We start from the raw sequence: 13,588 nt of genomic DNA, 5'->3' as shown, positions 1-13,588 counted from the left end.
TGTTTTATTACTGTTCTACTGATTTTTATCTTTATTTACTTGTGAGCAGTGCTGCTGTAATCCTGTAATTTCCCTACTGAGGGACAAATAAAGGATTATCTCCTCTTATCAAAACAGTAAAAGCAGCAAATCTTCCCAGTTTCAGACGTTGATACAAGAGAATATTTAGTATTTTTGATTGAATTCCGCCATCTTTGAACTGGTTGTTGATTTAAATGTCTGACGAAGTTTTTCACGAACTTATGAACCTTCATTCCATTTATTCATTTCCTAAATGCGTTTGTTTTTAATCACTTGGCAGCTTCAGAACGTTACCAGTTTTTAAATCTTCTGCGTGCGCCCTTCATTTCCTCTGAGAATATATCGATTGCATCTTTTTCTGCGCACGGCGGTTAAAAGGAAACCTGAAGTTTTACCAGAATTTTGAAAAGCAGAAGCACCTCCGAGCATCCTGGTCTCAAATATCAGCTTTCAGGCCGCAATTTCGGTCCGAGTGTAAACCCTTTAGTCGGTTACTTATTCACTGAGTACGATCCCTCTCGGTGAGTCACATCCTTCTCGTCTCTGCATCACGCTGCTTTTTATTGACGTTAATAAACACTGTGGTTGAAACAAAGAGCGTTTCTTTGCAGCGGGGGGTCACTCACGGCACTTGCGAGCTTGAGGAAACTGAGCGAGTGGGGGGTTAATCTGCTCTTTTGATATATATGTGTGTGTATTTTTATGTGTGTGTGTGTGGGATTATCACAGACATTCCTCAGGCTCGCACACTGTCACATAGACTCAAACTCATCCGGTGCACAAAAGCCCTGGATTCCCTCCTCCCCGGCTCTTTCTTCCTCTCTTCATCCCTCCCGTTTTCTCCCACCCAACGCCGCCCGCCGTCTTTCACTGTCTCGTCTGTTTCCTTTTGCTGCTTCTGCTCTCTCACGCTACACACACACACACACACACACACACATGCTCGCTTGTAGCATACGTTTGGTGCTCACGGTCATGTTGATACCAACTGTAGCTCGCCGTGTGCTTGAGAAAGCTAAGTGTGCACTTCACTTTAATTGCGTGTAATTCAATTAATTTGAGGGGACCAGTTGTAATAATTATAATAATCATCACTCCAGATAGCGTTATCACGGCAAAGTGTGAATATTGCGACTCGCGACTCACTCAGAGTGTCTGTCTCTCTCGTCTCCTCATTTTTTTTTTATATTATCCTTTGACCTTTGACCCGACACGCCACAGGCCCCGTCCGTACACACGGCCGACCGAGGCACCCATGCGTGTGCGTGTGTTCACGCCGCCGGCTGCGTTAGCACTCGTTTGGTTTAAAGGGCGCTCGAAGGCAACGCTTTATTAGTGACGTGCGATTAGCATGAGCATGAGAGTGTGTGTGTGTGTGTGTGTGGAGTTGTGCAGCCATGGATGTGCACACAGCACTACCAGAGTTTCCGGGTTCACCTGCGTCCGGACCGAGGTTTCTCACCTGTGGGAAGAGTCTCTGAAAAAATTTTGATCCTGATTTTTTTCAGTATCTGCAGTTAATTCGGCGCCTCGGGTCAAACAGCCACCAGGAAGCTCCCAGTATCCAATTCTTGAATTACACAGTTTGTTCTGGTGGGGAAGACCTCGAGAGCTGCCGTCACGCTCCTCTTCCACACAATTCACTGCCTTTTTTCTCTCCTCCCGCTAATGAGAGGCTTCAGCGGCTTCAGCATCTGCAGCGGCAAGGCGTCGCACTCCACACGTGCAAACACATTACAGAGAATGCACACACACACACACACACATGAGTAATCTGGAAAATTGGCTCGAAACGCACAAACCTCCCTCAACTCAGACTGCAGCGTGTTTGACCGCGAACAGGGTTCGTACGGTCATGGAAAACCTGGGAAAGTTTTGGAAAAGTGTTATTTTCCCATGTTCATGACGTCCATTTACGCTTTTAAAAGAAAGACGCTCAAAAAAAGAATAATCATTGGTGTCATTTAAGGTTTACTGTGTGCTTTGTAAGTCTCTTTGTTAGTTTAAATACTACATTTCCTCACTTTTTCATGTCTGCACTAAATGTTTGGTCATGGAAATTCGGTTTAAAGTCATGGAAATCCGTTGGCCAACATGTGTGTGAACCGAAGCGTGAGGAATGATTTGTGTGTTGTTCCGGTTGGTTTGAGGCTCATTTTCCTAATTCTTCAAACAAAGCACTTAACCGTGGAATAGATTATAGTTGTACACTCGCTCACTCACTCACTCACTCACTCACTCACTCACTCACTCACTCACTCACTCACTCACTCGCTTCTTTTCTTCAGTCTTTTTTCCGTGCCGTCTGACCCGCCTGACGGTCTTTATCGTGTGTTTTCAGGCGTCCGGTCCCAAGCTGACGACTCCCTGCTCGGACATCCAAGAAGTCCGTCGCTGCAACCGGCTGGAGATGCCCGACAACTTAAACACGTTTGTTTTAAAGGTGCGTGTGCGTACCAGGGTTTTCAACTAATAATAATAATAATAATAATAACTTTATTTACAGATTTACAAAGCATAGACACGACATAACATAAAAGATCGTAGCGTAAAATCAAGTATACTGTTTTTAGTGTGTTGAAAATGTAATTGAATAAAAATAGGTGAAAGCGTGTCTTTTGTATACTTTTTATATATTTGCAGAAAGTACACTTCTTTGATGGTATATTTTAAATATACTATTGAAATAGAAAAAAATGTTTTTCTCTTTTTCGCCTGGGTCTCCGTGTGTGGTTGTGTGCGTACGTATGTATATGTGTGTGTGCATGTATGTGTGTGTGTGTGTGTGTGTGTGTGTATATGTGTGTGTGCGTGTATGTGTATGTGTGTGTGTGTGTGTGAATGTATGTGTGTGAATGTATGTATGTATGTATGTGTGCATGCATGCATGTATGTACATGTGTGTGTGCATGTATGTGTGTGTATGTATGTATGTATGTGTGTGAATGCATGCATGCATGTATGTGCATGTGTGTGTGCATGTATGTGTGCATGTATGTGTATGTATGTGTGCATGTATGTGTGCATGTATGTGTATGTATGTGTGCATGTGTGTGTGTGTGTGTGAATGTATGTGTGTGTGCATGCATGCGTGTATGTGCATGTATGTATATATATGTGTGTGTGTGTGTGTGTGTATGTATGTATGTATGTATGTATGTATGTATGTATGTATGTAGATGTATATGTGTGTGTGTGTGTGTGTGTGTGTGTGTGTGTGAGTGTGTGTGAGCTTTTATTTATCACTAGAATTCGCTCCATATAATGAAGGACGGGTCATTTGAAAGCATCGTTGTCTCTGCAGGTTAATCGAGGTAGTCTGATCTTCGAGACGGACAACGACCAGCAGGTCAGCTCCTGGACCACAGAGCTGAAAGAATGCATCAGCAACAGGTGAGACGCTCTTCCTGCTTTCAAAAACATCTTCTCTGGTTCAGATTTGATCAAACTCTTCGTGTGAGGCTGAAGCGGGAACTCATTTAAAAACCGTAAACAGGGGTAAACCGTAAAGTTTTGTTTTTGTTCAGCGTGAATCTGAATCTGAGCCCGACCCATCAAATCAATAACATAACTCAACCTGACACACACACACACACTCACACACACATACGCATGGTCGTTTTTTCTTCTTAAGATTCAGAGTGGAACTATTTAACACTTGGACTTTGGCTGTTTTTGGTGTTAGTGGGCGTGCTGGGTGTTTACATCTGCAGAGGTATGTGTTTGCAAATGCAAGTGAGAATATTTTGCGGTTTGTTTGTGTGTATGTGGACAAACATTTCTGTGCGTGTGTGTATGTGTCTTTTCATGCATTCAGTTTTTTCTTAAGGTCCCTTCATACCGGAGCAGCGGGAAGTCTTGTTATATTTGGAATATTCCTGGAAATAATCGTTTATCAACTTAATATTTACACGAAACCTTTAAGAAGTTAAACATCTGCTGCTACGCCGTGAATGTTCTGCAAGAAATGCTGCTTCCTAGGAGCTGTAAGCTAATATGCTAAGTGCAGTATTTGGAATAAGTCTCTCTCTATCCCTCCATATATATAAATATATATACGTATATATTTTTATACATATATAGTATTCATGGTACGACTCAATACTGCAGCTTTCTTTCGTTTCAGTGTGACAAACTTTATCTTTTGCATCAGACATTAGGATTGGACCCAAAGAAAACGCTTTTATAGGTTTGATGTGTTTCAGAGCATAAATATGTGTGTGTGCGTGCATGTGTGTGTGTCTGCATGTGTGTGTTGCTCTGTGAAAGGAAGTGTGTGGGTGAGGTCTGAGACTCGGGAGACTCTCAGGACCTTTTTTATTTCTGCAGATGTCTGACACACACACACACACACACACACACACACACACACACACACACACACACACACACACACAGAGTCAGTTCTCAGTACAGTGAACACTCATCCAGTGTGGAAGTGAGGTCAGAGTTCACGCTCCAATTCCGATCCCTCACTCTGTGTTATATTCTTTATCTGCTCATCTCTTTTCATCAAAACATGCGCCGGCATTCATCACGTTACATAAAACATATTTCTGTGCGTGCACGCTGGAGCCCAACCGATACTGAATTTAATATAAATGTTTATCTTGCACTTTAAAAATCCAGTTGTCGGTGCTTTCAGTCGTTGAACTTCCACAACGGAGACACTTTTCTGAAGAACCTCAAACCGAGTTTTTGGGCCGAACATTTTCTTGTTGCTCATCGATCAACACGCAGACACTGATACCGGTACATCCACGTCGAGACAACATCCACCCAAATATGGGCTTCTTGGCTTGTGTGAGGGTGAACGAGGTCGAGAGGTCTGAGCTTCATCGCTCCTGTCACTGCGAGACAGAAGAGAAGTGATGAAGTGAGAGCGCTGGTCCCACACCAGACGAATGAATGAATGAATGAATGACGTCAAGAGCAGGAAGACGTTGTTTCAGCCGTCTATAGCGCTCACCTGCAGGCCGTCTCACCTTTAGCAGGTCAATCCTTTGTCTCTCTCTCTCTCTGTGTGTCTCTCTCTCTGTCTCTCTCTCTCCCTCTTTCTCTCTCTCCCGTCACACATACACTTTTGTCATGAACAACACCTTGAATGTCCTTTGAGACAACTCTCACACTCACTTTCTCTCTCTCTCTCTCTCTCTCCCTCTCTCTCTCTCTCTCTCTGTGTCCCTCTCCCTCTCTCCATCTCTCTCGGTCTCTCTCTTTCTCTCTCAATACTACTCTCTCTCTCTCTCTCTCTCTCTCTCTCTCTCTCTCTCTCTCTCTCTCTCTCTCTTTGTCTCTCTATCTCTCCCTCTCTGTCTCTCTCTCGGTCTCTCTCCCTCTCTTTCTGTCTCTCTCTCTCTCTCTCAATTCAAATGGCTTTATTGACATTAATTTTAAAAAGACATTATTGCAAAAGCATTAAGATAGCAACATTACAATAAATAAGTTAAAAGAATATTCCCTCTCCTCTCTCTCTCTCTCTCTCTCTCTCTCTCTCTCTCTCCCCCCCCCCCCCCCCCCCCCCTTCTCTCTCTGAAGGTGTAGTATAACTCACAGCAGGAGAAGCAGGTGTTCCAGTTTTCGGGGTCCTGATATTGTGCTCTCAGTCACGGCTCACTGGGACACTTTGAAAGATCAGAGCCGTCATTATTAGCAACACCTGTGCTTTTCCTACTATGCATGTGTGCGTCAAGTCGAGGCTACACAACAAAAAAAAGAGACGAGGGAGGTGTTGTAACGCTCCGCTGCTGTTGGAGTGAGGGGGGCTCGTTTGAAGAGAGTAAACACTTTTCCTTTTAGATGTGGTCGGATGTGGGAGGTGTAGCGCTGCTGACTGGCTGAAATGTCCACCCTGTGCAAAATGTCCTCACTTTGCAAGAGTCAAACGTCAACTGATTCTCACAAAGATAGAAGAGCACACACACACACACACACACACACACACACACACACACACACACACAAGAGTGAGGAGAAAGAAAAGGAGACTTGTCTTCCTGTTATTCACAGCGCTGCAAACTCAAGTCAGCATTTTTAGCAGGATCTGATCGAGCTTCCTTCTTTAACCTTCCCGATCTTACACGTGTACATGTACAAGTGTGTGTGTGTGTGTGTGTGTGTGTTGCACTTGAGTTTGTGTGGCTATGTGAGTGCGAGCACTTGCAATAAGTCTTCGCTCATGTGAACTGGACTCGCTTCCTGTCTGAGCTCTGTGTCTTTGTGTTCCTTCAGCCTGCTGTTTCCTCCATGTTCACCACACACACACACACACACACACACACACACACACACACACACACACACACACACACGTATTCAAAGTTCGAAATGTGAAGCTCATTTTGATCGATTTATTTTTAACAAGATCTTTTTTTTTCTCCACCTGAGAACAAGAAACGTTCACAAGAACACAAACAGCAAAACACAAACAACATAACACAATAACATGGACACTAATAACAATTACATGCATGAAGAAAGACCAACATACAAGCGAGGGGGGGCGATGCTCCATGAGGTGTGCAAGCGGAGGTTAAACACAGATGGCTTAAAAAAGTGAATCATGAAATCGACCTATTTTCCTCTCCGGGTGGTCCACAACGAGAAAAACATGTGTGTGTCGATGATGCAGCATGTGTGTGTGTGTGTGTGTGTGTGTGTGTAGCCTGAAGTCTGTTTTTTGTCCTTCAGGTCAGGCAGTGTGGATCTGGAGCCCCTCCCCTCCCCAGCCGACAGCGCCACGCTAGCCAATCACAGAGGGAGCTCGGAGTCGGGGAGTCAAAGTGAGTGGTGAGATGAGGAGAGATAAACGCCCCCGAACCCGCCGCTGTGTCTTTAAATCAACACAAAGGAGCCGCGTTGGTTCAGTCGACACCGAACCGGGTCAGAACACGCACGTGTTCAGGCCATCGGTCAGGTTTCTAATCAAACTTCCAGGCTTCATTTTGTTCCTGAGAAAGAAAACAAAACAGGTGAACGGTAAATGATTCCCCATCCGGACATTCCCAAACACTCATCACGGCCTGCAGAGCAACTTCCTGGTGCAACTTTTGAAGTTGTTGTACTTTTCCAGGGTTGTGTTCACAGATTGTGTTCCTCTGCAAGGAGGGCGACAACCTCCAAGTTGACGTGCCTCCACTCTGCGTCGTCTGGACTGGCCAGCAGGGGGCGACTCCTCTGGTGGCAAAAAGACGTCAGATTGTATAGAAGTCTAAGAGAAAATATCCCAGTAAAGAGTTTATGGTCTCAATCTCAAGTTTTAAGTATTCTTCAATACATCATGAGGTTAATTTGTTAAATTATGATCCAATTTAGAGTCAAATAGCAAAGCAGGGTTATGCTTTAGATATCTGCGTCACTCATTTCCGCTCACTGGTTGCAAAATAGCAAGATGGCGACGGCCACGATCTCAAACTTGAGGCTTCAAAACCAGCGTTCACTTCTTGCACCTGGTCTATAATTATTACAGATGTTTTTTATTCCCGTGTTCTCACTTTGCCTTTCTCTAAAATAAACTCAAAATGAGAGAAATTTCTAAAAATCGAGATAATGTACTAATTTGCAAAGTGCCTGAACTCTCTTCTGTTCTTCCACATTGAACTGAAATGAAAAGCAATCTTGATAGATTTGTTTTGACTGCAGAGCTGGGTGGTAGTTTAATCTCTTGTTGCTGTGAACGTCAGATTAATCCGGCTTTCGTGACCTTTCCAACCCTCCGTTGACCCCACCAGGCCCCGCCACGTTCGCCCTGCCCGAGCAGGTGGGCCAGAAAGCCGACCACTTCCTGTTCTCCTACCCCTGGTTCCACGGGCCCATCTCCCGCGTCAAGGCCGCCCACCTGGTTCAGAGCGCCGGGCCGCAGGGACACGGGGTGTTCCTGGTGCGGCAGAGTGAGACCCGGAGAGGAGACTACGTCCTCACGTTCAACTACCAGGGAAAAGCAAAGGTACGTCTATCTCGTGCCGGAGGTCACGACCCTGGACGGCTTAGTTCACTAAAGGATTCAGCGACACGAACCCTAAAAAGAGCTTTGACTGTTTTTATTTTTGTCCTGGTGACGTCAAACTGGTGATGAGAAAGTGTCACGAAAACACACTGCTGATGATGATGAAGTTGAGGAAGAGGGAGGGAGGGAGGGAAGGAGGAAGGAAGGGAGGAATGAATGAAGGGAGGATTGGAAGGAGGGAGGGGAGGAAGGAAGGAAGGGAGGGAGGAAGGAAGGGAAGGAGGGAGCGATGGAAGGAGGGAGGGAAAGAGGGAGGAAGGAAGGAAGGGAGGGAGGGAGGGAGGAAGGAAGAAAAGGAGGGAGGGAGGGAGGGAGGAAGGAAGGAATGAAGGATTGGAGGGAGGGAGGGAGGAAGGAAAGGAGACAAGAAGGTAGGTAGGTAGGTAGGGAGGGAGGGAAGGAGAGAGGAAGGTAGGTAGGAAGCAAAGAAGACAGGTAGGTCGGAAGACAGGAAGCAAGGGAGACAGACAGGAAGGTAGGGAGGAAGGGAGGAAGACTGGAAGGAAGGTAGATAGGTAGGAAGGGAGACGGACAGGAAGGAAGACAGAAAGATAGGTAGGAAGGTAGGAAGTCAGGAAGGAAGATAGGTAGGAAGAAAGACAGGAAGGAAGTTAGGTAGGAAGGAAGGAAGATAGAAAGGTAGGTAAGTAGGAAGGAAGACAGGAAGGTAGGTAGGTAGGAAGAAAGGGGTCATAATTCTGCTCTTCCTCACCTCTCCCCCCCCTCCCCCCTCCCCCTCTCCCTCCTGCAGCACCTGCGCCTCTCGCTCACAGAGTGGGGTCAGTGTCGGGTGCAGCACCTGCGCTTCCCCTCCGTCATGGACATGCTCAGCCACTTCCGCCTCTTCCCCATCCCGCTGGAGTGCGGCGCCGCCGGCGCCGTCACTCTGTCCAGCTTCGTCGTGGCGGGCTCCTGCCCGCCGTCACAGGGTGAGACTCCGCCTCCTCGCTCGCAATCACCTGTCGTGTTCGGAGGTTCACTGATGTTCAAAAGATTGAAATCCGGTCGTGATTGACGTTTTTTTAACCGTCTTTTTCTGCCCTTTCCGTTGTCTTCCGGTTGAACCTTTGCACCGCGTTTAGTTTTTAATGACAACACTTATAGAAGATTTAAATATAAACATTCATGTTATTTAAAGAAATATGTTTTTTCCCCTCTGAACACTTTACATTTCACCTTTTTCTCTTTCTAGTCGCCGTGTTCTCAGGTGAATGAAGTTCATGAATGCAGTCTAAATATTTCCAGTAACAGTAAAAATGACCCAAATATTTCTCCTTAACGCCCCTAAAATGTCTACTGGACGTTTCTATTAATAGCTCCGTGAAAAAAAGGAGTAGAAAAAAGATTCAGACGCTGATAGATTCGCCAAAGTCTGGAGGCTCCGCCCCTTTTCTCTCACAGGAGCACACGGCTTGAGGCGTCTGGGTCGAGCTCCGTGTTTCACCGCGATTTGTTTGGTTGTCGTGTGACGGCGGGCAGGAAAACAAATAAAAAATGTCTTCCTCGTGACTTAAACTCATCTCTTTATCGTCTTCTTCTCTTCTTTTAAATCTCAGGCCAGCTCTCCGGCGCTCTTCTCGTCCCGTTCTCCCTCCACCGGTGGAGTTCGGAGCCCAGCTTGGCTCACTGCAGCCGGGCCCGGTCCTCCTGCCCCGCCGGCACCGGCCCGGCGTCCGGCTCCACGGCGTCCCAGCCCGGCGTCCGCCCGTTCGCCCGCGGCGCCAACCCGGCGGCGCCGGCCCCTCCTCCTCCTCTTCCTCCCACGCTGTCCTCCGCCGCCGCTCCTCTCCTTCGCCGGAGCGAGTCGGTGGGGCGCCGGCCCCTCCTGCCCCGACACCCCGTCATCGCCCAGCGGGACTCGGACTACGAGCTGGAGCCCGAACGAGGACGCAAGCGGGCGATAGACAACCAGTACATGTTGCTCTGACCCGCTGAGGCGAGCGCCTGTGAACACACACACACACACACACACACACACGCACACGCACACACACACATACATACATGCATAAAACACACACATGTATACGTACACACACATATACACACTTATACACACACATAGACATGCATATATACATACACATTAATATACACAACACGTACATACACACACACACATACACATGCGTATATACATACACACACATATATATACAATACATACATACACACACATACATATAATTATACACACACGTATACACACACTCACATATACATACACACATAAATACACACATGCATGCATTAACACGCATATACACACATACATACCTACTCACACACACACACATACACACACGCATATATACACACACATACATGTACACACACATACATACCTACACACTCACATACACACATAAACACACATGCATGCATTAACGCACACACACACACACACACATTTATACACACACGCACAAATACACATGTACATACCTACACACACACATACACACACACACAGAAACAAACACACAGCTTCGAGTGTCTGTGGGACTCGTCAGAGAGATTTCAGCAGACTCATGAACTTGAGCGAACAAGTCTTTGTCTGTCAACACACACACACACACACACACAGCCCGTATGTGTGTGTGTGTGTGTGTGTGTGTGTGTGTGTGTGTGTGTGTGTGTCCCAGTGTCAGACCCTGAGTGTCCACAGTGAATGTATTTTTGGGAGTTTCATAACAAGTGTTGCTCGTGCTTCCCGTCTGATGGACGTGGAGGTTCTGGGTGAGCCGCATGTGTAGCGCGTCCTCCAGCCGGGAAAAGCAAATGTTTCTTACAAAATGTCTCTTTTCTTGTGAATTCAAAAAGAGGATGGCTTGTTTTTCAACTTCTTTGACACTTAACCTGAACTAATGGGAAGGCCCGGCCTGCAGGGGTTAAATCAAGCGCTCCTTTTGCAAATATTTAAAAGACATTTTACTCCTCACACGCAGAACTTTGTCGTGGAGTAAACTCACACGTATTTATGTGAACACACAAACAAGAAAGCACTCTTATTTGTAGAGCGTCTACACACTCTACTCCTCCTCTCGCTCTTTATTATATATTTAAGTGCACAACGCTTTCAGCGCACTTTGAAAAACAATGTGTATTTTTTTCTGTACACAGATTCTTTTGTAGAAAAAAATAAAATAAAAAAAAAGGTTCAAACTTAATCGGTTTGGATCTGTTGCTAAAAAAGTGATATTTTTTTTCACCACTTCAAACCTTCATCGCTTCCAACAAAAAACAAAGAACCGCAGGAATTATTCCAGGAGCAGCTTTTCATCGGCGCCATTTTTTTCCAAAATTTTTTAACCAAAAACTAAAAGACTGAAGGCTTTAAATATCTGCTCCAAATGAACTCGTCACACGGTCTCGCAGAAACAAATCCTGCCAGAAGCGTCAAAGAAAGAAAACATTGTAATTATGATTAAATAATAATATAATTTATATATAAATATTATTTTTACAAGAACTGGATGGACGGATATTCTTGTTGCGGTATGATTTAGAAAGTCACCTTCACTCGTCAGCAGAGACACGCTTCAGTGCTGGATTATACATTAATCTGTGATAATTTCCCTCCAATTCATAGATTTTTGTGCCGTGAGAAGTTTTCGGTGACACAAGACGTACATGAAGGAAACAGGAAGCAGAAAAAAGTTACATAAATTGGAAAAAAAGTGCTGGAAAGTTCATTTCAGGTTCAAAACATTTCATAATCTTCCATGAAACCCTTTAAAGGTCTCTTAAAGGAACACAGCGATAAATAAGTGCCTCTGTAGATATTCATATTATTTTCTTCTTCACTCAACTTTGATTCTTGGAGTCGCATCAAGTCTCCGACTAAATGAAATTTAATATTTTTCCAAAGATTTTTTCTGTACGACAGCGAGCAGGCGACAGAAAAACCCCAAGATGAAAGTAATATATATATTTGTACGCGATCCATCCAACTATGATGTCAACGTCAGAGGATCCATAGGAAGGAATAAGAGCCCAAAAATGAATTATTTTTGTTGCCAAAAGCCAGCATTGTTTTTCGAATCAAGGGACCGGTTTGTCGACGTGTTTCTTCTCATCGTCCACCGTGTGTGTGTGTGTATGGGTGTGTGTCTCTGTGTGTCTACATCTGGTTGTTGTGTTGTTCCTCTCCTCCAACACACGGCGACCTCTCAGGTCGTATCAAAGAGGACGTTTTTTTTTTTTTTACTTCATCTGGTTTGAATTGAAGGATTTTGGGGAAGCGTTCCAGGACTCGCGCGTCCGTCTTCTCACCTTTTTTGCTGAAACACTAAAAACATTCACAGTCGATTTCAGATCCTCCTTCAGCAAAACCCCTCGGCTTCACGTTCGTGTTAAAACCCGACTCGTCCCTCTCGTCGTAGTTATCGAGTCCGTCCGCTGGGATTATTACTCCTCTTGTTATGCAAGAAGTCCGCTTTATCTTCCAAAGGAACGTTTTGACAATGGTGACTGACAGCTTTTCTTTTTTTAAAGTGTTTTATGAGGGGGAACAAAAAAAAAGAAACAAGGGACGTTTTTCTTCGGCAAAAGTACGGTTGGTCTTCCCGCCTTTTACGCGGACAAACCGCTCGGCGACCTTTGTTGGACTCTCGGCCGTCTCTTTGCTGATCGATATTGTTCTTTTTTTTTTTCTTAGGGAGCGACTGTTCCCCCTTTTTCTAGAGCTCAGACTTTGTTTAGTGCAATATCTAGAGAGAGGGACACCTTTTGTACGTCATTAATCCAGTGAGAACTCAATGTTTACTCCTGCTCGCAGACTGAACAAAGATATTTCCTGAAGGCCAGAAATCCCAGAAAGAAATGTTATATTTAAAATCAGGGCTACCAAAATTTTTTCCTACTGTTTTTATTTGTTTTTTATGGCTTTTTTTATTTTTGTGTCAATCCAATGTGTCCGCAATAATCGAGTTAACACTTCCTGAACAAAATCCCGGTGTACCTCAAGTGTCTTTAATCCTCAGCATCCGCTCCAGCACCGCAAATGAACACACACACACACGTACACACACACACACACGTATGTTCATTTGTAAATGTCCAGTTGATGAATGTAATGTGTTCTCAATACTGTTCATTCTGTTTTTGTTAACTTCGCACTGTAAACATTCCAGTCCAACTCAACAGCAGCCGATGAAAACCACGAACGCTTTTTAAAAAGATGTCATTTTGTCTGCATAAGCATCTGAATAATATTATATATAAATATATATATATATATCAACTGTATATTTGACTTTTGTAAAATAAACCTAACCAAAAAATAATGCTCTCTCTCTGAGGTCTGTGTCGTTCCTTCAAATACATCCTGCTGATGACGAGACTTTACAGATAATTGTTCTATTCTAAAGGTTCTAGAATATAAATGTAGCCATCGAGCGTTCCTCAGGGTTCTCCCTGTTCATTTCACAGAAGGTTTCTTGTCACATTTAGTGTTTTTTCTTTGTCTTGTAGTCGGAGAACGAACGCAGCGATGAACTGCAAGATTGATTTTGCCTAAAAGTTGAAAGTTTGTATTTTTCCCCAGAACGAGCTGCAGAC

The 13,588-nt window shown here is 44.7% G+C and overlaps 1 protein-coding gene across 3 annotated transcripts in view; it reads left to right on the top strand.

The window, feature by feature from the left end:
• The window catches only part of sh2b3 (SH2B adaptor protein 3), a 42,687-nt gene extending 29,389 nt beyond the window's left edge, over window positions 1-13,298 (top strand). For 2 of the 3 annotated variants that reach the window (XM_068604850.1, XM_068604849.1), the window contains exons 3-8: window positions 2,363-2,464; window positions 3,326-3,414; window positions 6,712-6,803; window positions 7,752-7,966; window positions 8,778-8,955; window positions 9,583-13,298. In XM_068604850.1, coding sequence (XP_068460951.1) covers window positions 2,363-2,464; window positions 3,326-3,414; window positions 6,712-6,803; window positions 7,752-7,966; window positions 8,778-8,955; window positions 9,583-9,953 — 1,047 coding nt within the window. In that variant the 3' untranslated portion in view covers window positions 9,954-13,298. The remainder of the gene's footprint in view (window positions 1-2,362; window positions 2,465-3,325; window positions 3,415-6,711; window positions 6,804-7,751; window positions 7,967-8,777; window positions 8,956-9,582) is intronic. The other variant, XM_068604851.1, reaches the window with a different exon arrangement.
• Window positions 13,299-13,588: the final 290 nt, after the last annotated feature.

This window comes from Clinocottus analis, unplaced genomic scaffold (genome assembly GCF_023055335.1).
Source record: "Clinocottus analis isolate CAN_PGR_092001 unplaced genomic scaffold, fCliAna1.0.p SCAF_7, whole genome shotgun sequence".
NCBI classification, from domain to species: Eukaryota; Metazoa; Chordata; class Actinopteri; order Perciformes; family Cottidae; genus Clinocottus; species Clinocottus analis.
This window is presented reverse-complemented; position numbering and strand designations above follow the sequence as displayed.